Source organism: Delphinapterus leucas, chromosome 1 (assembly GCF_059928025.1).
Source record: "Delphinapterus leucas isolate spDelLeu-1000000601 "Yukka" chromosome 1, BTC_Dleu_Yukka2, whole genome shotgun sequence".
NCBI classification, from domain to species: Eukaryota; Metazoa; Chordata; class Mammalia; order Artiodactyla; family Monodontidae; genus Delphinapterus; species Delphinapterus leucas.
In genome coordinates, this window is record NC_143129.1 from 160,206,816 (window position 1) to 160,234,227 (window position 27,412).

The 27,412-nt window shown below is 46.5% G+C and overlaps 2 protein-coding genes across 4 annotated transcripts; one reads left to right on the forward strand and one right to left on the reverse strand.

Annotated features, from left to right (window-relative positions):
* Nucleotides 1–1,210: 1,210 nt before the first annotated feature.
* Nucleotides 1,211–17,483, reverse strand: CDCA8 (cell division cycle associated 8). Of its 3 annotated transcripts, XM_022575282.3 has the most exons (11): nucleotides 16,773–17,477; nucleotides 16,500–16,612; nucleotides 16,232–16,360; nucleotides 14,104–14,144; nucleotides 12,089–12,161; nucleotides 9,994–10,076; nucleotides 7,297–7,361; nucleotides 6,083–6,178; nucleotides 4,818–4,944; nucleotides 3,981–4,067; nucleotides 1,211–2,743 (listed from the first exon to the last, which is right to left on the reverse strand). In XM_022575282.3, exons 2-11 carry the CDS (start codon nucleotides 16,594–16,596, stop codon nucleotides 2,699–2,701), a joined length of 843 nt encoding a protein of 280 aa, XP_022430990.1. In that variant the 5' UTR covers nucleotides 16,597–16,612; nucleotides 16,773–17,477; the 3' UTR covers nucleotides 1,211–2,698. The 3 variants fall into 3 exon arrangements, with proteins under 3 accessions (XP_022430990.1, XP_089751929.1, XP_089751937.1); XM_089895803.1 differs by lacking the exon at nucleotides 1,211–2,743 and having other exon boundaries at nucleotides 2,750–4,067; nucleotides 16,773–17,480; XM_089895811.1 differs by lacking the exons at nucleotides 1,211–2,743; nucleotides 3,981–4,067 and having other exon boundaries at nucleotides 4,083–4,944; nucleotides 16,773–17,483.
* Nucleotides 17,010–27,412, forward strand: AIRIM (AFG2 interacting ribosome maturation factor). The gene is made up of 5 exons (XM_022575274.2): nucleotides 17,010–17,312; nucleotides 17,490–17,764; nucleotides 19,522–19,701; nucleotides 21,593–21,711; nucleotides 21,885–27,412. The coding sequence occupies exons 2-5, from the start codon at nucleotides 17,490–17,492 to the stop codon at nucleotides 21,920–21,922; spliced, it is 612 nt and encodes a 203-aa protein (XP_022430982.1). The 5' UTR covers nucleotides 17,010–17,312; the 3' UTR covers nucleotides 21,923–27,412.

Genomic DNA, 27,412 nt, shown 5'->3' on the forward strand with positions numbered 1-27,412 from the left:
ATGCTTAGGTGATGTCCTAGCACAGCCTCCACAAGAACTAGCTCTTCATATGACTAATTGAACCTAACTGTTCATAAGGCAACACATTTGGACTTCTTTCAACAGGACGTCCCAAGTAGGGCTTTTGGAACGATCGGGGGGGGGGGGCTGTAGGGCAAAGAATGAAACTACTGTTCATTGGAAACTCCCCTGGTGAGGGGAGGGTCTCATCCTCCCTTCATCCAGGCCTCATCCTCCCTTCAGCTCAGAGCAGCTCTGCTTTTATTTGCTTTATACACACAGCAGAGGCTACAAAGTAAACTGCCCACGGGGATGAGGTAAGAATTCTTTTGAATGGGAAGAGGTCTCTGAGGGCCAAGGAAAAGTGCTACACAGCTCCTCTTGACTGTGGCCCGTGTTGCTAGATATTTTTGGGTGGCTAGTGACTATTTTTGTGAAATCTCACCATTTTTAAATTGTTAGCAATTAATTTGAAAAGACAAAATCCAAACAGTGAAAAGCGTTTGCGGCCCTTTTTGGTCTGTGGGCTGGCGGTAAGGTTTGAATTTTCTTTGCCGCATGCCAGCCCTGTGATAGTTCAGCCCATGCCTTAAATCCTGGGATGGGGAGCTCATTACTGTCTCCAAGCCAACTCTTATATGGAATGAAGGACTGCTCCGTCTTTGTCGTGTGACTGGTATTTATTAGGGACCTGTTACATACTACACGTTCCCTGCAATTGGGACTAGGCAGTAGTGCAGTTGGAGCCAAACTAGGGTGAGGGTGGCTTTGAGTAAAGAATGTTGGATCCTAAGTGTTTTCTTGATGTCAGGCTCTACTTAACAACAGTGTAGCAGACGATGAAGGAAAAGGTAGAAGCCTCAGCTTTGGTGACTTAATCGCTTGAAATGAGTAACCTCTACTCTAAATGCTGTCACTGACTGAAGGGCCTTCTCCCTACTGTCAACACCGATGACCTGCTGAACCGTGACCCCAGTCTGTCTTCTCTTCCGCCGTGAGCCCCACGTCGATCGTTTCGGCGAAGAGCGAATTCCAGGAAGGCAGATCTGCCAGATCCTGGAGCTTGGGAAGTGAGAAGCACGATCACTGAATCACCTGGGCCCCTGCTTTGTCCCTGGCCAACGAGACTTGCTACACAAGTAAACTATAGATACTCTAGATACTGTGCCTCCATGATGTAAATTTCTAGCTCATGAAGGAAGATGTTGGGGAAAAGCTTCTTGGGCTAGGTTACCCGTGACCTGGATCCTGGGGAGAGGGCCCCCTCTTCAGGTATCAGAGAGGTTCTGCCTGAAGTAAAGGTTTTCGCATCTTCTGAGGAAAGTAGCTGCTTGCAGACCCCCACTCCAATAGCTTCAGCTCCAAAACTGTCTCTGGTCCAGGTAGCACAGCTTGGAGATGACAGGCAGGCGGAATTATCAATTAAAAACAAATCCACAATTTATTGAAAACAGGTACCTTTCAGTAGCTCTGATTAGAATAAATCAGCTTACAGATACCATGACTCAGGAAAACAGTATGTACAAAAGTCTCAGGAAAGGGAGAATAAAACAACTTGAAAAGAACACATCTTGAACAGGACTGGACTAGAATGGTCGTGTAGGAAAATAATACAGAGCACAACAAAGAGCCATACACAGAACGCTGTGCTCTCAGGCTTGGGGTGGGGACTCTCAGCTCCCACGTTCTCAGACCACATCTGATGATTCTTTGGGGCACAGGTGCTGGCTGGAGCGCAGCCCACGTGACAGCCCACGCCAGGGCAGAGGCCAGACGTGAGGAATGAGGCCACCAGGCAAGCTACGCCCACTCCCCCATGACCCTCAGAAGACAGAAGTGCTCTCTGCAGTCTACAGGCCTGGTGGGGCCACGGGGCCACGGACAGCTTGGAGTTCCTCTGCGGCCAGTCATGTAAAAACCCCCGATTAACCTAAACCCTACAGTTCCCTTATCCAGATTCCCACTAACTGGACTAACCAGAGAGGCAGAGGAGTAAGACATGGAAACTGCCCACAAACCAAGTTTTGGTCTTTGGTAAACAGGGATAATACAAAATACTAGTCTACAAGTCAGCTTGAAACCAAACTACTGGGCATGGCAGGTGTTAAGATTGCAGAGCCCTGTCAGTACCCACCACAGGAGGGAGGGGATGTGTGCAGGAGGGGAGATGTTTCCTCCTGTGGTCACTGCTGTGACAGGTCCTGGCCCCATCTGCACAGTCCTTCCCAGCTTCCTGGAGCTGCCCTCTCACGGAGCTCACCTCTCTGAGCCTAGCTCCCAGCCTCAAGCACGCACAGGGCGGGAACGCCAGCTGGAGCGGGCTCTCCGGTGAGGGCGAGTTGGCAGTCTTCCCGAGAACATGAGGCTCCCCTGTGCAGCCCCGGCTGGAGTTAGGGCAGGGCGAAGAGGACGTGGAGCTACAGCAGGCAGAGGCGGCAGCTCTGAGAGCAGGAAGGAGAATCCAGTTGGGAGAATGGCAGGAGGTTTGGACTGTATGGACACAGAGGCAGTGTCTGTCATCTGGGTTGGGAGGTGCCAATAGCAACATTTCCTGAATTCTCCAAGAGGAACGCTTCTCCCTGCTCTGGAACTTCACATTCAAACAGACAATAAGCCGAAGGGAAGAGGTGTCTTCAGGGTCCCAGAAGTGCCCATTGAAGGTCCATCCTGTTAAATCTGGCTTCTTGGACTAGCAGCCTCATTTGTGAGTCCGTATGCTGCTGCAGATTTGAGCAAGACGGCTCTGAAAGGAAAAGGAGAGAGGCCCTTTAGAGAGGATGAAGCTGGGCAGGCTTGCCCACTTAGCACATAGTCTACTCAGGTACCACTGGCTTTGGGGCCGGGCTGGTCTGAGTGAATCTCAGCCCTCCATCCTCTATTGGTAACATGAACAAACTAACCTTTCTGGAAGGCAGCTATGCTCTCCTCTATACCACCAACGCAGACCGAACTAACCTTTCTGAATCTCCAGTTCTCATCTGAACAAAGGAGCAAAATACCATCTCAAATGAGACAGTGAAGGTATAATTTGGGAACAGCAATGCTGTAGGTCCAGCTAGATGATGGATGTCACCAGATCCGGGGGGCTGGGTATGTGCCTGATCTCAGCACCGGCCTCTGTTCTGTACAACATGTTTGGGAAAGTAGCTCCGCCCATCCCCTTACTTGGATGTACCCTTCACAGACCTCCCCCCAGAAGGGGGGACCTACAGCAGTCACGTTTGCACTAGGTGTTCCCATCCACCAGCCAAAATCAAAGCGGAAGGGACCGGGGAGGGCCGTCTGACCAAAGCTGAGCTAATTCAATTCTTCCTCTTGAGAATTTAAATAAGACTGAAACTGGACTGTCCGCGTTGGGCAATGGAGCAATAGAGTCAGAGCTGGGAGTGTGGCTACCCAGATCCACATATTGACTCAAGGTAAGGGAGAACAGAACCAAGAGCCTCGTGGAGAAGGTTACCCGCTGAGTGGGGGAAGGACGAGGTGCAAGAGCGGTGAGGGCACGGGCCCCAAAGACAGAGTTGCTAAAGGAGCTGGTGCACCAGAGCGGAGCCCCATCAATCCTGGCACTGGTGGTCCCACCACTCAGAGGGCCTGCCCGTTCAGTGCTTTCTTTGATTCTGTGGGATTCCTGGTAGCAAGCTCCTCACCCTGTTCCCGAACTGTTGTGAGGAAGTTTCAGTTCCCGGGGGGTCAATTGTGCCCTAACATACAGGCACCAACTGCCTGAATGAGGCAGGATTTGATTCTCTTGTGGAAATTCTGTGGCAGGCACTCTGGTTGGACCAAAACTCAGCATCAATTTAGGGACAGAACTGCTGCTCAGTAAGCAGGACAACAGTCAAAATCCCTTGGGGGAAAGAGGCCACACAGTTGTAAGTGTAAAGCAGCAGGCCAGACCCAAAAGGCAATCCTAAGTACGGCTAAACCCAGAAGGCTACTGGAGGCCTCCTGTGTGTGGAGAGGAACCCGAGACTTACAGAGAGCTTCTTAATGTTTCCCAAGGCCTCTGGATCCAGCTGTGCGATATCAATCCTCTGCAAGTCACTGGCCAATAACCGCATGCTCTGTGTGGAGGGGAGAGGGTTAAAGTGGCACGTCCCTCAGGGCAGGAACCTCCACCCAGCAGCCCAGTGTGCTCCGGGGGCCCCTTGATGTCCTGCACTTGTGGAGGGGGATGGCAAGGCAGGCAGGAGGGGAGTTAATCCGAAAGAGACAGTGACGTCGGTGTTTATCACTGGGCCAATAGCTGGATCAGCTGAGTATAAGGGGTGCACGTTAGCTTAGAAACGCCCTGCAGACCTCATCTGAGATAAACCAACCCCTCCGTCCCAGGAGCCGAGGTCAGCAACTTGCTCTGCCTGCTTCAGACCCCTCGAAGCTACAGAGTGGAAGACGCAGCTCGAGCTCCCCTTTCCAGACTAAGCACACACGCACCCCGATAGTGCCCTCCTCTGCATGCCCTTTAATATCTCCCTTACTGCACACATCACATGTTATGGTTAATTGGGAGCCTAGCTTGACTACTGAACTGCTCCTCAAGGGCAGGAATGTCTTCTACATCTTGAACCTGCTACAAGACAGATGGGCAAATGTTAGTGGATGAACAAATGAAACCCAGAGCTGGGCAAGGATCTTCCCAGTCTGGAGCTCTAACCTGCGAGAGGAAATGGTTCTGAGTCCTACAGAAATGTGGATATCAGAAGCCATGCAACCAAAGGGACTTTGGGTTTTGGGAGAGAAGTGGGTGATGGACAAGAGAAAGAAATGCTGAGTAAGCAGCACGCCATGGCCTGATCGCCCTCTGGAACACTTACCTCTCCGCCTCCCACTGGCACAGTGAGGAATATCTCTTTGCTGTCAGCAAGAGGACTGCCATTTACAGAGACATTGTAAATCCGCTCTCTGGCTGCTGGAGTACGCAGGCCTGGGGTCTTGAAGACCCTATAAAGTGGGAAAATCTCTGTAAAGATGGCTTGGCAGACTGAATGACACCAGGCGCTACGAATCCTTCCAAACCCCGTCTGGCCTCAAGCTGCAGTTTTCAAATCACACATTTCTAAGAAGGCGCATTCTAAATTTAGGGTTAAAAAGCAGTATTGACTAAACACAGCTGGAGGAAGGAGGTTGTAATTATCAAACATACATCTAGCGAAAGTTAATTCTTATCCATGTAAATTTTAGGTCCAAAGCTCCATATGGATACCAGTCATCCATCCATCCATCCATCCATCCATCCATCCATCCATCCATCCATCCACAAAGTCAGAAATAAACTGTGGTTAATATATTTCCAAGAGTGGCTAAGCGCTTCCATCAGGAGTACTTTTCCAGGGTCAAAGTTGGACGATTCAGAGATTACATCATTATATTAATTCCCAAAGTGACTTTCTCAAGACCTTTAAAATGCTGCCATCTATTTTTCCCTAAATGTCTTTTACTATATACTCATGTAAAAAAAAAAAACAATAAGCAGTTAAGGAAGACAATTAGAAGTAGGAGGTAAGTCGTCTTCCTCACTCTCCCCACTCCAGATAACCACTCTCAGTTCCTTACGCGTCCTTCCAGAAACTTTCTATCAAATGGGGTCATCTAGGACACGCTGCCCTGCCACCTGCTTTGGAGATGCTTGTGATCATGAAGCTCTCCCCCATCAGCACATGCGGATGTACTTATTTAATGGCTATACCCCATGTCCTATCTAGTTGACCAGCACTATGGAAGGGATTAATTTATGCTATAAGAACATCCTTGTTTATACTGGTCTCCCAAAAGGTGGTGTCCATTTTCACTCCTACCAAGAGTATGGGAGAGTACCTACCAATTTAAAATAAACTTGATCAGAATCGGAAAAGACCAAAACAGTCACTAGAGGCCTCCTAGTCATCAGGGACAGATAAAGAATCATTTTGTCACCAAAAACACGCAAACCTACACTCAGGGGAGAGGCAAACATTAGGAAACCCAGGCGGTTACCCTCCTCTGTGAGGGCTTCCCAGTATTTTCTTAAACACCCTTCTTTTCTGGCAAACATCAAATGTTGGGCTCCCACAAAAATCCAAGTGCTGCTGTCAATACTCACCTTGAGTCAAACCTGGGTGTCGGGCCCGGAGTTGGTTTCACCATAGACAACTCCAGTCGGCCCACAGCTGGGGTAACAGTGGCACAATGGTTTGACCTACAGGTGAGACATGACCATTAGGTACGCCAACTCTCAGGTTCAGGGGCGGCAGCCGCAGAGGCAGGTAACACTGACCACGTCAGAGCCTATCCTGGGCACGTTACACACATTAGCTCGTGCAGCCCTCCTAACCACCCTCTGAGAAGCACCATGATCCTCATTTCCGGATGCAGAAACTCAGGCATATTGAGTTAAATAACTTGCCCAAGATCATACAGCCAATTAGGGCAGAGCCAGAACTCCGAACCCAGGCCGCCTGCCTCCAGAATCTGACTTATCAATCAAGCTAACGAATGAGGGGAAGGAGCCAGCCCCTCAGCACCCTGCAGGCCCCCCAGCTGGAGCTCCTGTCCTCCTGCCAGGCAGCTCCCACTGCCCAGGGAGAAGTGGGAGGAGCCCACCGCTTCACAGACACACGCCCCAGTGACTACTTTCCTGAGCCTGTTAAGAGGCAGCCCCTCCCCCCAACTCCCAGCATAAAGAGTTCCAAGTCTACGGTGACTCATTATTTAGCAAGAACAGGAGGAATCTTTTTTTTTTTTGCAGTACGCAGGCCTCTCACCGTTGTGGCCTCTCCCGTTACGGAGCACAGGCTCTGGACGCGCAGGCTCAGCAGCCATGGCTCACGGGCCCAGCCGCTCCGCGGCATGTGGGATCTTCCCGGACCGGGGCACGAACCTGTGTCCCCTGCATCGGCAGGCGGACTCTCAACCACTGTGCCACCAGGGAAGCCCGAGGAGGAATCTTTTAAGAAACTAACTACAGGTAGGTGACAGCCACTTTGTGACCGACTGTGGGTAGTTCTATACGTGGACTGTCAGGTAACTGAACAAAATATGCAGTGCTTACTCTGTGTTTCTGGGTTTTAATCTCCTTGTTTGCATTAAAAAAAAAAAGGCGGGGGGGAAGATAGAGAACGTGGGCAGAAGAACCAGAGAAGGTGTTGGGTCAGACGGTGTCTAGAGGCCCCTCCAGCTCGGATACTGTAGGATTCGATGATGTGAAGCTCAACTTGAACACAAGTCACAAAAGCCCTTTTACCACCTATTTCTGCCATGATGAATGTGGTTCTCCAATAAAACCAAAAACACATCTAAATCTGGAAAACCTGTTACCTTTTACTTTTGCCTTTTCCTTGTATGGACTGGGTTCTCTTCTTGGATGGAGGACACCTTTTAACCTGAAGTCACAGGCAAATGAAACTGAGGTTACAAAAGGCCCTGCAAAGGGGAAAGGTAAGGGAGAAGGGTACCAGCTCTGGAAAAGAAAACTAATACCGAACATCAGAAGGTCTATCTCACAGAATTCACAGTGACTTAAATAATTCTGAACATAATTGATCAACTAAGAATCTATACTGCCTGAGTCTTCAGAATAGAGGCCTTGGACTGAGAGTAAAGGTAAGTGTCTTCTGGACTGAGTACAGCCTGGCTGGTCTCCCCACCCCACTCCCACCCCCTCACAAAGTGCTGCTGTGACGGTCACTAAGGGCACCCAGGTGCCCAATCCAAGGAACCCTCAGCAGTCCTCACCCTTGCTGAGTCCTCGGAGGTACCTGACAGGAATCACCCTTTACCTGCTGACACCCTCCCTTGTTTCTAAGATCTACCCACCTCCCCACTTCTCTGGCTGGCCCTCTGCAGGTTGCCTCACAAGCTCCTCTTTCTACCTTCCCTCCTAGGGTCCATCCTCAGCCTCCCCTCCACGTTCTCCCTGTACAACCTCATCGACTCCCTCGCTGGGACAACCACCTAAAGATCTGGGAGTCGTTGTCTCTCAGTCTCTTACTTCTGCCTGAGCTCCAGGCTGAGATTTCTGTCAGGGCGAGCTGCCCTGGAGAAGTACTGAACACTCAGCAGGCCAAACAACTGACACAGGGACTGCTCCCCTTAGCCCTAACCCAGCACTCCTCCTCCTCCTGTGCCCCACATGCCACCGGATGGCAGTTCCCTAGACTAGAAACCACCTAGTCGTCTCTGGTCCGTCCTTCCCTCTACCAATCTTGCCTACTCTCCATTATAAAACTTATCTCAGAACCATCCCTTCTCTTTTTACAGCGTCAGTGCCTCAGTTCAAGAATTACAGCAGCCTCTGCATGTAAATCAATGAAGTTAGAACACACCCTCACACCATGCACAAAAATAAACTCAAAATGGCTTAAAGACTTAAACATGAGACATGGCACCACAAAAGTCCTAGAAGAGAGCATAGGCAAAACATTCTCTAATATAAATTGTACCAGTGTTTTCTTAGGTCAGTCTCCCAAGGCAATAGAAGTGAAAACAAAACTAAACAAATGGGACCTAATCAAACTTACAAGCTTTTGCACAGCAAAGGAAACCATAAAAAAAAAGGAAAAAACCTACGTAATGGGAGACTATATTTGCAAATGATGCGACAGACAAGGGCTTAATCTCCAAAATATACAAACAGCTCATACAACTCAACAACAAAAAACAAACAACCCAATCGAAAAATGGGCAAAAGACCTTAATAGACATCTCTCTAAAGACGACATACAGATGGCCAGTAGGCACATGAAAAGATGCTCAACATCATTAATTATTAGAGAAATGCAAATCAAATCCACCTCACACAGGTCAGAACGGCCATCACTAAAAAGTCTACAAATAAATGCTGGAGAGGGTGTGGAGAAAAGGGAACCCCCCTACCCTATTGGTAGGAATGTAAGCTGGTACAGCAACTATGGAAAACAGTGTGGAGGTTCCTCAGAAAACTACAAGATAGAATTACCATATGATCCAGCAATCCCACTCCTGGGCATATACCCGGACAAAACTGTAATTCAAAAAGATACATGCACCCCTATGTTCATAGCAGCACTATTCACAATAGCCAAGACATGGAAGCAACCTAAATGTCTGTCGACAGAGAAATGGATAAAGAAGATGTGGTACATATATACAATGGAATACTACTCAGCCATAAAAAAGAACAAAATAATGCCATTTGCAGCAACATGGATGCAACTAGAGATTATCATACTAAGTGAACTAAGAGTCAGAAAGAGAAAGGCAAATACCATATGATATCACTTATATGTGGAATCTAAAATATGGCACAAATGAAACTATCTACAAAACAGAAACAGACGCACAACATAGAGATCAGACTTGTGGTTGCCAAGAGGGAGGGGGATGAGGGAGGGAAGGACTGGGAGTTTGGGATTAGTATATGTAAACTATTACATATAGGATGGATAAACAACAAGGTCCTACTATATAGCACAGGGAACTATACTTAATATCCTGTGATAAACTGTAATGGAAAATATATAAAAAAGAATGTCTCTATGTGTATAACTGAGTCACTTTGCTGTACAGCAGAGATTGGCACTACACTGTAAATCAACTAAACTTCAATTAAAAAAAAATTAAAAAAAAAAAAAGAATTACAGTAGCCTCCTGAATGGTTCCCTTGTCTCTAGTTTTTCCTCTCTCCCATTTATCCCGAATCCTATTCTGAAATACCTATCTGGTCATGTCATTTACCAAGACCTACCTCATGAAACTGCAACTTCCAAGTTTGGCACACAAGGCCATTCATTTTCTGGCCCCTGCTCTCCCCAGATCACCCTCACAGTTTACACCCCAGCCATACCAAACTGCTTCCTGTTCCTTAAAGGGCACTTTCATTCCTCTTCCTGGAATTCCCTTCCCTTTCTTCTCCAGCTAGTGAAATCTCACTCATTTTAAAGGCTGTGCCCAAGGGTGCTGGGGGAGCATACTGTATTTTAAGTATTTCCTTTTTCTCCTGACAGGCTCCAGCCCTGAATCTGAATGCCTACTTACTCTTGCAGTTTGAGTATTCTTATTTTCATTTTCTTCCTCTTCTTCTTCCTTTATCATGTCATCCACTTGCATCACCTTTCGTGCTATAAGAAAGTTTTAACAGTGATATTTCTCATGGGAATAAACTTTTATGCATTCACATTTCTTATAGGAAATAAAACTTATGCACGCTTAGGCTGTAATCAAGAAATAGATCCAATATAAAGATGACTTTAAAAAAAAAAAAGAGGGTTTAGACAAAAAAGAGGGTCTCAAGAGTGGTTAAGAAACCCCATATAATGCTTTGTACGGCAGCCCAGCATTCTGAATAAGAGTGCAGACCCTGGAGTCAGACAGCCTTGAGCTTGAGGCCTGGCCCTGCCTCTGACTCGGTCACATGGCTTTCATGGTGATCATCTAAAAGGGAGGAGCCACTTCATAGGGATATGATGAGACCTGGAATGTGTGCTCCACAAAAACACGGTCTTTGTTATTCATCCCAAACCCTAGAATTGCGCCTACTATATAAGTGCTTATTAAATATTTGTGGGACGAATGAATGTAAAGTCCCTTGGATGGTGCTGAACACACTATAAGTATTACTATTTATTATAATAAAATACTATTTATAAATAATAAATTATTACAACTATCATCTTAGAAGAAAAAGGGATATGAGGGATGTTTAGGATGGATGATAACAGAGGAAATAATACCAATTTTTAATATTTAAGGGGTTGTCATATGGAAGACAGCTCTATGGGACCTCAAAGAGCAGAACCAGTATCAATATGTAGATACCACAGGAAACTCTGGTTCAAAATTAGAAAAAACGTTCTAACCATTACAGCTGTCTATCGATGAAAGGTAGTCTCACTGCTAAATATGTACAACCATGGGCTAGAAAATCCTGAGCAGGGATTCCATAGAGAAATTTAATTATGGGAGGAGAGATCAGACTTAATGACTTTTAAGCTTTTTTTTTCTCCCTGACACAAATAAGAATCTAAGTATATTTACCTTAAAAAAAAAAAAGCTTACAATGTAGTTGAAGTCCGGTGGTCGAGAGGACACAAAACCAGTTTCTACTGTTGTTTGACCTGGGTCCCAGTGTGTTCAGTTCCCAGTGGTGAAATCGGAAGACTAGCCCCCCCACCCCACACACCAAATACGAAAAAAAAAAAAGTGGAATTCAAGAGAAATTGGACATTACCTAAATGTAGAAATAACCCAAAGCGACCTAACAGATTGCAGATTTGCAGCTAAGGAACTAACTCTAGGAACACCCAAGTCCAATTACGTCACAACCTTGCTGGGGCAGGCCTGGAATATGACACTAGGAAAGTGAAAATCCCATCATGCTGTCTTCATGCTACAGGACAACTCTGATGGAAGGCAAGCTGGAACAAGAATTGGACGGTGTTTCTGGCTTGGCCCAGTGGAGAAGGTGCCTGCTTGGTGGGCAGCCCCAAACTCCAGGTCTTGGGTCAGGTTCATCCTCACTGGAGTTGGATGCATTGAGCTACTGGAGCTTAATGACAGTGACATCACGTCCATAACAGAACTCACCCTGGCCTGAGTCTATGCTCACTAATTACAACCCAGCTTCCCCCAAACTTACCCTTTAAGATAGTGTTTCTCAGAGTGTTGGACGTGTATGTGAGAGAATTTTCCACAGATGGGTCAGTGAATTGAGCAACATGGAATGACATGCTTAGACAGTTGGTCCTTTCACAATGCTCTTTGAACCCTTCTGATCACATCAGGGAGAGCCTTGGCCGGCACTAACGTGTCTTGTAGCACCTCTCCAAACCTTGCTCACCTCTCTAACTCAGGGAAGCAAGCAGGCAACACTGTTTGGTTTCCAGCACAGCTTTTGTTTTTCTTCTTTCACCTTCACTTTAGCTCACACATTGGTCTAAAGAGTTCAGTTAGTTATCAGTCCTGCATATCATTAACTGAATGCAGAGGCTAAAATCAAATTTTTGGATTTGCAAGACTGAGGACCAGGCATTAGAGGGAAGAGGTTCCTCCAGTGAGGTCTCCCCAAGCAGCCAGCCAACCACACTAGGCCTTCATTCTCTCAGTTCAACAAGGGGTTTTGAAAAGTACTCACTTTTGGCAGATTTCAGGGGTGTCTGAACAGCTTCTGCTGTTAGTTTGTTTATTTCTGAGATATCCAGGTCAGCCTGTAATGAACACAGCCAGAAAACAAAAGGTATATTCCATCAAACATGAGGAACAATATTTTAAGATTAAAAACATTAATTAAAACACATATTCTTGGGACTTCCCTGGTGGCGCAGTGGATAGGACTCTGTGCTCCCAATGCAGGGGGCCCGGGTTCGATCCCTGGTCAGGGAACTAGATTCCACATGCATGCCACAACTAAGAGTTCGCATGCCACAACTAAGGAGCCCATCTCCCGCAACTAAGGAGCCCACGAGCTGCAACTAAGGAGCCTGCCTGCCGCAACTAAGACCCCACACAACCAAATAAATAAATAAATAAGTAAAATGTTAAAAACAAAAAAACCCCAAACATATTCTTTGATACATACAAAAGATTGTTATGTTAGTTATAATACAAAATACTGAAATTCCATAAACCCACCATACTAACGAAGGCCTAAAACATTGCCAATTACTTGCTTCTAGGCTATGTATTTTTCCCTGTTCTATTTCCTTGCCTCTCCTCGAAAGGTGACCAGTCTCCTAATTCTGTCATTCCTTAGAGATAACCACTATCATCATTCCATTTGCTTGAAAGAAAGTGTGTGTGTGTGTGTGTTTCTCCACAAATGTGTATGTGCTTAAACAATATTTTGTTTGCTTTTGTTTTTGATCACTATTCGTGGTTGTAGTTAATTTGTTTTCACTGCTATGTAATATCTATCACGATGGATTTGTCCAGTCTCCTCTCAACAGTATTTTGCTATTACAAACACTGTTACTTTGAACTGTCTTATACATGTGTCTGATGCACACCTGTCCAAGTTTTCTCTTGGCTATATACTTAGGGATGGGGCATTACAGGGTTGTAGGGTACACAAGTGTTCAGCTTTAATATTATGCAAAATTGTTTTCCAAAGTGATTGTACTTGTTTACATGCCAGGAGCAAACAAGTTCCTAATGACCCATATTCTCTACCACACTTGATGCTATGTCAGCCTTCTCATTTTTTCCCTCCAGCTTTATTGAGGTATAATTGACAAATAAAATTCTAACATATTTAAAGTGTACAACATGAGGATTTGTGATACATACACATTGTGAAATGATTACCACAATCAAGTTAATTAACACATTCAGCACCTCACATAGTTACCTTAAAAAAATTTTTTTTATTTTTTAAAGTCTAGAAGGCCAAAAGTTTTTATACTATGCCCCTGGGGCCTTCAAAAAGGCTTCCAGTCGCCATTCTAATTAAATTTGTTCCCAGTGGTAACTATATGTATGGGAATAGGCAAAAGCAGGCATGATTCACAGGCCTTTTCTTGCAGGGCATGTGTAAATATCAGAATAGTCGTTACAGACTAGGAATGACACAGGTTTCATCTCTGGGCTGGCAGAGACTACATGGAGTACTCAGACGAGGATTCTGAAGCTGTCAAGGCTTAGCTTAGAAAGTGCTGTGCTAGACAGACGAGTGCTGTCTGAAACGGATGATGGAATGGAAAGTGGCTACTGAACATTTGAAATGTGGCTGGTGTGTCTGAGGAACTGAATATTTTATTAATTTTAATTAATTTAAAGAGCTACACGTAGCTGGTGGCTACTGTTAACAGACAGTGCAGATCTAAACTCTTTATTCTGCCTCATCTAGCAGGCCAGGTCACCGTGTAATGATGCAGGGGCTTAAAGGAACTTGGACTTTAGGCTTTCTACTTCCCCTGCAAAGGTCCCGGTAAAGAGCTGCAAGGAACCTGCCAAAAAAAGAACTACCTCTCTTTATAAACCTTGAAATTATCTGGGCTTCATGTACTCAGCATTTGACAACTATAATTTTTTTGTTGACACAGATACTTCCCCTCTGGAACCTCTTCCACAGTCAGCACCCACTGGTTGAATTTTGTGAACAGACTAAACTTAAAACTAACCAACAGTTCAAAAATAGGAGAAGTCACTTACTGTTGCTGCTTCCTCCAGCGCCCGCTTGTTTCCTCCAAGGGCTTTGAAAAGAACGTTTTGTTTAGTTACTATCAGATTCTAATAATTTAAATAATAAACCATCCTCCCTAATATGACCACTTACCTTTCTTACACTTGACCAGATTAAGCCCTTGATCCAACACTCAGGAGCCTTTACAACCTAGTTTAATTTCTCTCCAAGCTTGACTGTTCCCCTCATGGCTTATTCTAGGTTCCACCACACCAAAGTGCCTGTTATTTCCCAAATGTGCCACTGTCTCTCATGACTCAGTGCCCTGGTACTTATTTCCTCTGCCCGAAATAATCCTCTGCACCCAAAAAATTTCTAATTCATACTTGAAAACTCAGCTCAAACGCAAACTCTGCTTATTTTTCTCTCTCAGCAGATCGCTGCAATGTGCTGAGTTAGTTGCTCACTATCGTGACATCCAACAACTACTCAAAGCTGTAAAAGTGCCCTGCCTTGAACTGAACTCTTTGAGGACAGAGATAACACCCATAGCTTCTGGCAAAAATATGTCACACAGGGCTTCCCTGGTGGCGCACTGGTTGAGAGTCCGCCTGCCGATGCAGGGGACACGGGTTCGTGCCCCGGTCCGGGAAGATCCCACATGCCGCGGAGCGGCTGGGTCCGTGAGCCATGGCCGCTGAGCCTGCGCATCCGGAGCCTGTGCTCCACAACGGGAGAGGCCACAACAGTGAGAGGCCCGCGTACCGCAAAAAAAAAAAAAAAAAAAAAAAAAAAAAAAAAAGTCGCACAGTAGGTATGGAGTAAATGTGTACTGAATGAAGAGGTCTTTGCAGGTTTAGATGTAGAATAAAAACTTAGGTTAGGTCCTCCGGCTGGAAAAACTGGTAGTATCCCCTATAATAGTTAAGAACTCAGGCTCTGGAACCAGAATGCCTAGGTTCAAGTAGACTCTGTCACTAACTAGCTTATGAGACTTTGAGCAAAGTAAACAATCTCTGTGCTTTAATCTTGTTGTCTATAAAACAGGGATAATATTAACAATTAATATGGTTGTGATGAGGATGAAATCAGTTAATATATGGAAAACACTTGGTACAGTGCCTGTCTGCCATAGAAAGCACTATATAAATGTGCTCATTGACCACTACTCCATTCTCCTTCGTAGTACTCATAACTTAAAATATATAATCACGTCCAAATTTAAAAAATGATCCTTCTCCACCAACTTGTAAGTTCCTGGAGGCACGGACAACGCCTGTTTTATTTCCCAATGCATCTTCAGCACCTAGCACTGTGCCTAACACATGCTCAATGAAGATCTGCGGAGATGCACACATAGGTTAATAAATAAAAGGGGAAGTCAAAAGCATCACCGAACGTCTACTATGTGAACAGAACATGCATTTCTATCCAGGAAGGAGGCCATATACTGGGTAATTAACAATAAGGAAAACAGTAAAAGTAAGGGTAACCCAGCAAAAGGACAGCCTTCTGCATTTCCTTGGACATTTAGCAAGGGGGTGGGGAACAGGCTGGGATTTTTCTCTGGCCAGGAAAACCCTGGAGTCCTGGCACTTCACAATTTGATATGCCCATTTTTAAACTGGCATTTTCCCTAAGCTGCAGGAAGAGCTGCTTGGGATTATCCTTCCAACGGAGGTCTGGTAATAAACCAAGCCATGCACTCATTCATTTTCAAATGGTTGGATAAAATATCCCCCCCCGTCCCCCCAAAAAAGAGTATTTCATGACACGTGAAATCTATGTCAAATTCACATTTCAGTGTGTCCATAAGTAAGTTTTTATTGTAAAACAGCTATGCCCATTCATTGCAGCTGTTTTGGAACTATAACAGCAAAGTTGAGTCGTTTCGACAGCGAACCCTCTGGCCTACAAAGCCTAAAATATTTATTATCTGGTCCTTTAGAGAAAACGTTTGCCTGCCTGCAGAGGTAGATGAGGGTAAGAGCTAAGGAGAAAAGTAAAGCCGGGAGGTGAGACAGGGAGTGGGGGGAAGGAGGAGGGCTGCAGTTTCCTACAGTGATCTTGGAAGACCTCACTAAGAAGACGAAGGCTGCCATGGTAACCACAGAAGGGCTCCAGGCCGAGGCCTGGGGAAAGAGTAGCAGCTCTTACCGAAGTAGTCGAGCCAGTTCATCTCGCGCAGCGCCTTGGGGAGTCGCAGGATCTCGATGTTGTACAAGTTATCCATCTCCTTGAGGAGGTTCTGCCTGTCTGACTGAATCTGCTTGGATCGTATTTGCACTGCGAGAGGGCAGAGCGGACGGGACACGGGTCACCCGGCGGGCGAATGCGGCCTGGAATCCGTGCTGCCAGCGCCCCAATCCGCCAGCACCCCGCGACTGCCCCAGGTGCTAGCGACCACCCGGGCTCCGCCCCTTACCTTCACGGTCGAAGTCCTTAAGAAAAGAGGCGAGCTTTCGGCTCCGTACCGAGCTGGTCTTGGTCACCCGACTGCCGCCCTTCCTAGCCGGAGCCATGGCGCTTCTATGGAGGCTGCAGGGAGAGGGGGCCGAGCCACAAGGCGTCAGCGGCGGAGACGGGGAGGGACAAGGGGCCGCAAGGGTGAGGGAGAGGGCGGAGGGCACCCCAGGGGCTTTGGAGGGGGACCCCTGCCCTTCGGGGCCTGGGCATAAAAGATTTGCGAGGCACCCACCTGTGGGTCCCGAAACAGGGGCTGAGAAAAACCTGGCTGCTTCAGCTGAGAGGGAGCGGCTCCGGGGCTAACCGGACGTGCGACCGCCGCCACCAAATTCAAACTGCCACAGGCTGACCAGTGAGAAGCCGCCGTCTTAGGAGGATCCCACAATAACCAATCACAGGGAAGCTCTGCGATCAGACAGCCAGTCCACATGTAGAACTACAGTACCCAGAAGGCATTGACGGCATATTTTCGCGACTCGGTAGCCATGTTGGGGCATGCGTAGAGAGACTCGGAGGCAGGCTGGGGCCCTAGGAAGGTTCTTAAACTTTGATTGCTTTAGCTTTAAGTTTTCCCGCTGGTTTAGGGAAAGCGACCCGCAGCCTCAAGGAGAGGAGACAAGCTTCTGGCTCCGGACGCACGGATAGGCCCGGGGAACCCGCAGTCTAAAACGGGAAACTGCCCGAACCCGGACGAGCCTCCTCCGAGGGATAGTCAGGAAACGCTTCTCGAGGTGGGAAACAAGGGTCCTGCCTTCCGAGAGCCCCTCTAAAGGTAAGACAACGCCTCGCGTTAGAAACTCCTGTCGGGAGGAGTAGACGGCCCTACCTGAGGAAACGCTGTTCCCACCTGCGAACGGAAATAACTCCCACCCACGACCCGGTCCTTCCCTTATCGATTTGGAACCCTAATGCTTTTTTTGTTTTTGTTTTTTCCTTTCCCCAACGGAAGATGACTCAAGACCAGCCTTTGCTCGCGGTGCAGGAGGCCCTGAGGAAGTGCTTTCCCGTGGTGGAGGAGCAGCAGGGCCTGTGGCAGAGCGCTCTCAGGGACTGCCCGCCCCTCCTGGCCTCCCTCAGCAACCTGGCAGAGCAGCTGCAGGCCGCACAGAACCTACGATTTGAGGATGTGCCGTCACTTCGGGACTTCCCAGACTTACAGGAGCGGCTGAGGCGCAAGCAGCTGGCGGCTGGTGACACTCTCCTGGACAGGCTAGGGGAGAGGCTGTAAGAGGCTCAGTGGCGCTCGTTCTTGGCGGAAAGATTTTAAAACTGGGTGTTTAATAAGCTAGGATCAGTCGGAAGGGTGTTTTTCTTCTTACTTGAGAGCGTGGTATTTAGGGATATTGGCCCTCCTCTGTAGTCTTTCTTAGGTAAAAAGCAGTGAGGAGCTATACTGTAAATTTATTAGGTGCCAGCGCTAAGGGTTTTACATACATTATCTCATAAAATCTTTCCAACACCTCTTTGACTTAACCTCACTTAATTAATTTTTCCGGTGAGGAAACTGAGGCTCAAGCAGATTGCCTATGGTTGTGCAGTTAGTAAATAGTAAAACTGAAATTCTAACCCAAGTATGCCTGACACCAGGGCCACTTGTTCTGCTGTTCATTGGTGTCTGCGTGCCACGAGTAGCACGTCTCTAAGCTCTTACTATGCCTAATGTTAGACCCTCTACCTTAGAGTTACCGGTAATTGAGGATAGAGAAGAGACAGGGCACGTATGGCCTTTCCTTGACCAGGACAGGAGAAGGTTCTAGTGTGTAGAGTCTGTGCCATAGACTAATAGGAAACTGTCAAAGATGGGGCCTTCTTTGTATTCATTTGTACAAAAAACATTTTATTAAGCACCTATGGGATGCCAAGCACAGGTGCTAGGAATACAACAATGAAGCAGACTTAGTTCCTAAGCTGAGTAAAAGAGAGAGACAAGACAATCAATTAAATTAGGTCACGGTACGTTCTAAGATAGTGGACTTTTATTTCAGTTGATTACGTGTTTGTGTGTGAGTACCGGGCTGTTAATTTTAAGTCTATTTTTTAATTGTGAGTCACAGTCAAACATTTTTGAAAGCTGCAGTTCTAGGCTAGGGACTGCCTTGCCCTTTGGGAAGGTGTAGCCTTCGTCTTGGTGGCTGGGCCCCTTGGAGTCACCAATGGAATAATAACAAAATTTACCATAAGCTAGGCACTTCGCGAAGCACTTAATATGCATGGTTGCACTTACTCTTCACAACAATCCTTTTCGTTCATTGGACAGTTGTTTGTTGTTCTGTCTGCCGGTCTCGATGTTTTAGGTACTTAGGATGCACAGTGAACAAAAGAGACCGTTTTTATTCGTGATTGAGAATAAGTAACTTTCCTAAGATCCACAGTAGTCTGGGTGTGTCAAGAGCCCAAATCTTACCTGTTCAAGAATTCACTAGTATGGGGCACGAGGTAGCATGAGAACACTGCTGGTTTGTTGCTTCAGTTTCCTCTTGCTTATTCCTTTCGTGTACATTGCATTGGACTGTGTGTGAGCATTTGCTCTCCTGTATGGCAGCCCCAGAAGGCCCGCTTGGCCTTTACTTTCTTTGGCAGCTGGGAATAACATCATCACACAGCTTTGAGAGCCATGTAACTTCAGCCTCTCCATCTTTAAGTCAGTTCTTAATTCTTGAGCCACCCCTGCCTCCAAGGCACCATCATCAATCTCCATAGACCAATGGATCTCATTTGGAGGCAGTTTTTCCCACTGGGATGTGTGGCAGTAAATATCTGGAGACGTTATTGATTGTCACACCTTGGGAACGGTGGAGGCATGGTTTGTTCTTGTCGTCTAGTAGGTAGAGGTCAGGGATGCTTCTGAACATCCTGCAACGCACAGGGCAGCCCTCCACCACAAAGAATCATCTGGTCCAAGACGTCCTTAGTGCTGAGGTTAAGGAACCTGGCCTTAGGCCTTTCTCATGATATTGCCTAATATCAGACTCTTCCACCAGAGCCGCCCTCCTCAAGGTGCGTGATGTAGTCAGCAGCCACGTGGAACACGTGCTTCAGATCTATGAGCAGCATGCAGACATGATCAGCCTCGATGCTGTCCTGCAGGCTTCAGCTACAAGCCCCTCTGTGGCTGAAATGTTGGAGTGGTTACAGGATATCGAGAGACATTATCGAAGTTTGTATCCTTTGCACACATTTCAGGTACAGAACTGTTCCAGGAAGTCTTTTTAATTTCAGTTTTCACAAGATTGCCCAAAAATGTATAGTATGGGTCAGTTCTCTTTGGTTCTTGAACTTGGATTCTTTCTGCATTCCTTTGTACAGTCATTCCTTAAATCACTTATTGAGTAACTGCTCCCTGCCAGGCGTTGCTCTAGGTGCTAGAAGATAGGCATTTAAAAAAGGAAATTATATAGATTGTCAGATGGTGATAAGTGCCTTGGAGAAAAATAGAGCAGGGAATGAGGAAAGCGAGGGGTGAGGGTGGGCTTGTGGTTTTAAATAGGGTGGTCTGGGCAGGCCTCACTGAGAAAGTGGTATTTGAGAAAAGACCTGAAGAGGGTGAGGGAGAGAACCATGGGGGAAGAGTGTTCCAGGTAGAAGAAACAGCAAGTGTAAAGGCCCTGAGGTGACAGCGAGCCTGGTATGTTCAGGAAGTAGCAAGGCGGCCAGTGGGGCTCAAACCGAGTGAAAGGGGGGTGGTCTAACAGGAGATGTGGTCAGAGAGGCAGGGCTAGGCCTGGTGGGGCCTCCAAGGTCTTTGAATTTTGGCTTTTACTCTGAGTGAGATGGAAAGCTATAGAAGGTTTTGAGTAGAGGAGTAACCTGATCAGACCTATGTTTTCAACAGTATCACCCAGCTATGTTCTGAGGAAGGACTTGGGTGGAAGCAGAAAGACCTGTTAGTTGGAGTTCTCTCACCTTTTTCCTCTCAATTCTTGCCTGTTAGTCGCATCTACCCTCTGGCTGGAGTTTCTACCTTCATTTGAATCACTCCCAAGCCAACCTTTATTCTTGCCTCTAGTTTTGATTTTCAGTTTCCTGCAGATGCCTCCCACTGGAATCTCGCGGAACTGCAAGCTGAAATGGAGAATTGAAATCCTCCGTCCAGCCCTCCTGTTCAGCTCCTGTTTCCTTAAGTTGTAGCATCAAACCTGTCTGATCACTTAGTCTGGAAACTTAAGCAGCATTTTCCCCCCTTCCTGCTGTTTTCTGCTTGCAGCGTAGCAGCATCGGCCACAGTGGTGGCGACAGCAGCGTGGGCAGTGGGAGCAGTAGCTGGGGCCACCCTCACTGAGCGCTTATGGTGTGCCAGCTGCTGTTGTAAGAATGTTTGCACTCAGCTGTTAAGTCCTTCCATTCTGTTTCCTTGGTGCTTCTTGTCGTTTCCTTCTCTATCCACACTGCCTCTACCATTGTTTCTCACTTGGACCCTTAGTCACATGCAGTCTCTAGACAGGTTTCTCTGACCCTGGCTTCTTTCCCTCTAAGCCGCCCCCGGGGAGTGGCCTCACTCCACAGATCTATCTTCCGGAAGTCTCGTTCTGATCCTGTTGCTTGTGTAGGAGTTTTCAGTAGCTTCTGGTGCTCTGAGGACGAGAACCCCCATGCTGGTCTTTGTGTTCTGGCTCCACCTGCCCTCTCAGCCACCTTTCCTGCTACTCTGCACATCGTTCCATGCCAGCCGCACTGGAAATGTCCTGTCCCTGAATCCATTATGTGCTGGAATCCTCCTCTTGTCCTCTAAAGGCGATGAAGTCATCCTCTGAACTTCCACTGAATTTAATCTTTCCTGTCATTTAGAGTCTTTTCAGTTTCTGTTTTTTTCTCACCACGGTGAGATCCCAGATTGCAGGGACAGTGTTTCTGTCCTTTTCCCTGTAGCCCAGAGCCATGTGTGTAAAGAAGGGCTTGGTAAAGACGTGTAGCAGAGGCGAGTCCTGCCCACCTGGTAAATGTAGCAGTAGCTGCGCTTTCACTTTTCTAGCTCCCAGGAACTCTCTCCAGGGTATTTTCTTCCTTCAGCATATTTCATTTTCTTTTTGAGCACCTTCCTTAACTCCCAGGAAGGTACCTGAAGAGGAAGTATCTTCTGTCCTCAATCCAGTGGGGAGACTTGGGAAACATCCAAGCTTTGCCCAAAGCCTGGGACCGAATTTCGGAAGACGAACACCCAGACCTTGTACGAGGTACTGGTTTTCATTTAGTCCTTCGTGTCTCCTCCCCTCCTTTCTTTCTGTGTCTCACCTCTTTGAAAGCATGTAGAGATGCCCTCATGGTGCCTTTGTAGCTTTTACAAATCTGATGTTTTGTGTTTTCTGGAGAGGTGGTATGCCATGTGTTCTCTCTCTTCCTGTTCCAGATATCCTGTTGAACGTGTCCTTCTTCCTGGAAGAGTGAAGAAGCCGTGTGTTTATCGGGAGACTAGGGGGATGCAGTTGAAGACCGACCTTACTGCGCTCTGATATTTCTAAAGAAATGTCAGCATTGCAACTGGACTTATTGGAAATGTCAGTGCCTAGAGCCTGAGGATTGTGCTGGATGTTGGGTCTTCTTCATGCCAGGTCCTGGGTGAGGGCACATGGTCACACCTTGCCCTTTCCTAAGGCTCAGGGGAGTGGACAGAGACAGAGAGGATGCAGGAAAGGCCATGCAGAAGAACACTGGGGGCAGAAGCAACAGCCACAGAAGTGGTAAGGAAGGAAAGGACAGGGGTAGAGAGTGCCGCTGCCCCCAGCATCATCCAAAGCTCTGAGCCTCGTTGACACCAGGTCCTGGTTTTGTGTATTTGTGTCAGTATCCAACTCCTTGATGGAAAAAAGTGGCTTTGATGATTTAAAGAAGTAAGGGGTGGGACTTCCCTGGTGGTCCAGTGCTTAAGAATCCACCTTCCAATGCAGGGAACACAGGTTTGAACCCTGGTCAGGGAACTAAGATCCCACATGCCGAGGGGCAGCTAAGCCTGCATGCCACAACTAGAGAGAAGCCTGCGTGCTGCAATGAAAGATCCCGTGTGCCGCAACTAAGACCTGACACAACCGAATAAATAAATAGATATTTTTTAAAAAATAAAGAAGTAGAGGTGATGTTGGTGGAAAACAGTTACTGTTTTCGAATTGCGGTAGCTCCTTATCATCAAAACAATTTTAGTTTCCAGAGCCTACCACCAGGGGGAGGTGGTGCAGCATGAATTATTCTGAATGCTTTGTGTTTGGAGGGGTTCTCTTGTTGCTCTTACTATCTGAGAGTAAGTAACTGGGGATAGTGGGACTCCTCAAATAACAGTTTTTTTTTTTTTTTTAAACCAAAGCTGGTGACTGACTTGCTACAGTTCTCTGATCTTGGGGTGGCTGCGTGGATGGGAGAACACCAGCTCACAGTCAGGTGTTCAGGGTTGGGTTTCTGAGGCCCAGTGCCTTCATCAGTGAAATGGTTGAGGTACTTCCCGACCTGTCAGCTTCCTGGGCTGGTGTAAAAATCTGGGTCATTGGATGTAAAGAGGCTTAATAAAGAATATAGATATTTTTCAAAATGAAAATGACATTTTTCGTATTACAAAAGTGATATATGCTTTTTAAAAAACAGTAGAGGGCTTCCCTGGTGGCGCAGTGGTTGAGAGTCCGCCTGCCGATGCAGGGGACGTGGGTTTGTGTCCCGGTCCGGGAAGATCCCACATGCTGCGGAGCGACTGGGCTCGTGAGCCATGGCCGCTGAGCCTGCGCGTCCGGAGCCTGTGCTCCGCAACGGGAGAAGCCACAACAGTGAGAGGCCCGCGTATGGCAAAAAAAAAAAAAAACAAAAAAAACCCAGAAAAATTGTAGAAAACATTTAAAATGCAGAAAAGTATAAAACAAGCTCCACCAGAGATATTTTGTTAAGTATCTTTTTAGTGTCCATATTCACAAGTTTTTTTAACAAAACAATTAGGGTGTTATTGATAAATATTGTTTAAATTATCTTTTAAAAAAATCTTAATATAGTTTGGCCAGTTTTTCATATCTGTGAATCTAGCTCAACACAATTATATACCATTTTATGAATGTATTATAATGTTATATTTTACATGTATTTTTTTAAGTCATCATGTTTTTCTACCTGTAAGGATAATACATTCTGGCTGTGAAAGATTGAAGTATTACAGAAAGTGAAAAATGCGCAATGTCCACCTACCAGATACGTAATCATTTTTAATAATGTGGTGTATATTCTTCCAGGAATTTTTTTTTTCTTCCAGAAATTTAAAAAAAATCTATCACGTATATAATAATTGTAAATAACTTAACTCAAGACATTTGGTATCAGGTCTTATGATGTGCTGTGGGTACAGAGGTGAAGGAGAGCCCTAAAAAGATTTATAGTTAAACCAGGGAAAGATTTAAACCAGTGTTTCTCAAGTTTGAAAATGTATGTAAATCACTGGTATCTGGTTAAAATTTAGATTCCCATTCTGTAGGTCCTGGGGTGGGGCCCTGGACTCTGCATTTCTAACGAGGTCCCAGGTGATGCTGATGGTCCAAGGACCAGACTTTAAGTGAAGAGATTTAAACTGTAATATAATAATGCTGTATTTGAGATCAAAACAGAATTCCATGAGAGAATAGAGGTGACAGCCAACTGCTTGTGGGACTACTTCGTGGTGACTGTGACATCTGAGTCAGGCCTTGAGGCTCAGAAAGGAGTGCAGGGTGCTGCACGTACAGGGACAGTCTAAGCAAAGGCAGTATTTGAGAAAGAATGGAAGCTGATACCTCCTGGAAGTGTGTGGGCATCGTGCTTGTGGCCTGTACCCCCTAGAACTGGAAGCATTAACAGTTGACTATAGCAAGTCACTGGAGTTCACAGGGGGACAGAAGAGTGGCAGGAAATGGGTCTGTAAAGGTGAACTGGAATGAATTTGTGAATGCCATGATCAAGAGTATGTATTTTGCAAATGGGAGTTGCTTGTTTGTTTGTGTGTGTATGTGTGTGTGTGTGTGTGTGTGTGTATAAAAATGAGCTTTTTAAACCTCCCTCATTGAAGCAAGTAATCATGACTGAATAGACACAAGTATGTTTAAGGTGCTAAGTAATAACTATGTATTATTTAAGTATAATTTTTCCTTCTTAGCTTTTTTCTTCTGTTAAATTGCTATCCTAATTTTCCATTTTATTTATTTTCCTTTTTTTTTGGTTGCGTTGGGTCTTAGTTGCGGTACTCGGAGTCTTCCTTGAGGTGTACAGGATCTTTTTGTTGTGGCTTGGGCTCTTCATTGCAGCACATGGGCTTCTCTCTCTAGTTGTGCGTGGGTTCCAGAGCACGTGCGCTCTGTAGTTTGTGGCTCATGGGCTCTCGTTGAGGTGCACGAGCTCAGTAGTTGCAGCATGCAGGCTTAGGTGCCCCGTGGCATATAGGTTCCCCGACCAGGGATCGAACCTGCGTCCCCTGCAGTGGAAGGTGGATTCTTTACCACTGGACTACCAGGGGAGTCCCTCTAATTGTCCTTTTTAAATTTGCAATTAATTTGGTTTATTTTTTGAGTAAGTGATACTTTCACATTGTACAAAATTCATAGGGTGCAAGTGTATATTCAGTGAAAAGTTCCCCGTTACTCAGTCCCCCTCCCTGGAGGCAGCCAGTGTTAAATGTTTCCTATGTGTCCTTCCAAAAATATTCTTTGCCTCTATGAGTGCAGGGGTGGTTACCCTCCAAGATAGCCCCATAGATCCCAATGATCCATGCCCTTGTATACTCCCCTCCCCTTCAGTGTGGGCTGAGCTTACAGATTCGCTTCTGATGAATAGAAGACAGTGGTAGTGGTGGTCATTTCTGGAACTAGGTTATGAGGAAAGACTGGCTTCCATGGTGGGTGCTGTCCCTTGCTCTCCTGGGGAGGTCGTCTGTGAGGCAGCCCTGTGGAGAGCGCACGTGAGAGCCTGATGCCTGCCAGCAGCCCCGAGTGAACTTGGGAGCAGACCCTCTTCCCGAGCTGAGCCTTCAGATGAGATCACAGTCCCAGCAACAGCTTGACTACAACCTCATGAGGACCTAAGCCAAAGGCAACCTAGCTCAGCCGGGCCCGGATTCCTGACCCATGGAAACAGATAATAAATGTTTGTCTTAAGTCATTAAGTTTTGGGGTAATTTGTTACACAACGATAGGTGACTAATGCAAGAAGCAAATATTTTTGTATTCTCTATAACTTCATACAAATAGTAGCATGCTGTATATCCAGTTTTGCACCTCGTTTTTTCCACCTACTGTATCTTAGAGATCATTCCGTATGAATACGTAAAGAGCTTCCTTAATCTTTTCTAAAAACAGTTGCATAGTTTTCTGTTGTGTGGGTATAACATAATTTATTTAGCCCCTTACTGATGGCCATTTAGGTTGTTTCCAAAGTCTTGACACTTGTTAGGTTTTGGTAGCCCTCCCTCTCACTCCCACCCCTGCTCATGGTTTTTTCCTTGGAATTTTCAGTTAGTTAATACCACCCCACCCACTCACCCCCAATAAAAAAAGAATTCTGTTGGTATTTTTACTGGAATCGTATTAAATTTATAAACATTTAGGGAGAATCATCATAGTGGGAATCCTTCTGGCTCTCCTTTAAGCATGCCACTGGCTCATGGGTTGAGATGTTCAATGTGAGTTCTTTTCTCTGTTTCCCTCAGGTGGGGAAATAGACTCTTGGTGCTCAGAACCCTCTTCCCTGTCCGTGAGACAATCTGTCGGGACGGAATGAAGAATTTGTGTTTCTTTCCTGTCTCTACCCCAACCACATTTAGAATGGACCTCAGAATTCTTCTCTCAGGCAGAGTAGAGGGTTTTCAAAGCCAGTGGGACCCTAGGCTCTGAAGAAAAGAACTTCTCCCTGCCTAGGGAGAGTCCAGGCTGTGTGGTCTCTCTGACTTTAATCAGGATGATGGGGGCCGGGGACCATCTCCAGCTTGTTCAAGCATTGGGTTGTTTGTAATTCTCCCTGTGAGAAGGTGGGGAGAGCGCACATTTGGAGGAGCAGATTCAGGGATATGGGGAAGGAGCTAGTGTGTTGATAGCCAACTCTGGGGAAACCTTGCTGAATTCAAGTGGCCCAGACCTGGGTCCAAGTCTCAGGTCAGCCTCTTACTAGACAGGTGATCTTGGGTGAGTCGTTTTCCCTCCTCTAAGTTTCAGCTTCTTCATCTGTACAATGAAATAATGACGTTTGTCCTTACAGAGTTGTAAGGCTCAAGTGGCAGGAGACATGTGAGGGCTTTTGGTAAATTTATAAACATTGAAGGAGCTGAAATTCACTTGGGATTTATTAGTCACCTACTGAGCGCATAGCTCTGGGCTGTGCCCTTTAACATGTTCCTCAACCCTTAACAAGCCGTGAAATAAGTACGCTTTGAGAAAGTTTTCTACGTGGCCACAGCTTATCAGTGGCATTGCCGGGATTCGTACCAGGGTTTTCTTGGTTCTGGTGAAAGGGGTCTTTTCCTTACACCACTGTTTCCTCTCTGCCACAGAAGGCAGAAGCTCCCTCACACCTCCTCAGCTGTGACAAGAGTTGGTTTCCCGAATACCCAGCCGTGCCTGGGACGTGAGTCCTCCAAGTGCAGCGGTGAGTGCGGCGCTGCCCCCGTCTGGCTTGGCAGGGGCACATGAGGCGTCCAAGGCTCGGGGCACTACAACCTTGCCAGTTACCCTCCTTTCTGATCCCATAGCCAGGAGGGTTGGAGTGCGTCCTGGGGCCGTCTGCCAGAGTCTTACACTTGTGCCCTTTATGCCAGGCGCTGGGAGGAGAAAGCCAGTCCTTCCAGGCACTCTCCCTCCTCCACATCGTTCCTGGAAGGCTCCTTCTTGGTTTCTACCGAGTGCAAAGGAAAGTCACTTTTTCTGAGACTGGTGCCTGGTACAGCGTATGAGA

Coding starts and splice junctions, on each gene's coding strand:
- AIRIM (XM_022575274.2), top strand. CDS start 17,490: ATGACTCAAGACCAGCCTTTGCTCGCGGTGCAGGAGGCCCTGAGGAAG. Junction 19,702..21,592: donor GAGAGACATTATCGAAGTTT/GTATCCTTTGCA, acceptor ACTCCCAGGAAG/GTACCTGAAGAGGAAGTATC. Junction 21,712..21,884: donor ACACCCAGACCTTGTACGAG/GTACTGGTTTTC, acceptor TTCCTGTTCCAG/ATATCCTGTTGAACGTGTCC.
- CDCA8 (XM_089895803.1), bottom strand. CDS start 16,596: ATGGCTCCGGCTAGGAAGGGCGGCAGTCGGGTGACCAAGACCAGCTCG. Junction 10,077..12,088: donor ACCCCTGAAATCTGCCAAAA/GTGAGTACTTTT, acceptor ACTTTCTTATAG/CACGAAAGGTGATGCAAGTG. Junction 6,179..7,296: donor GGAAAAGGCAAAAGTAAAAG/GTAACAGGTTTT, acceptor TCTCACCTGTAG/GTCAAACCATTGTGCCACTG.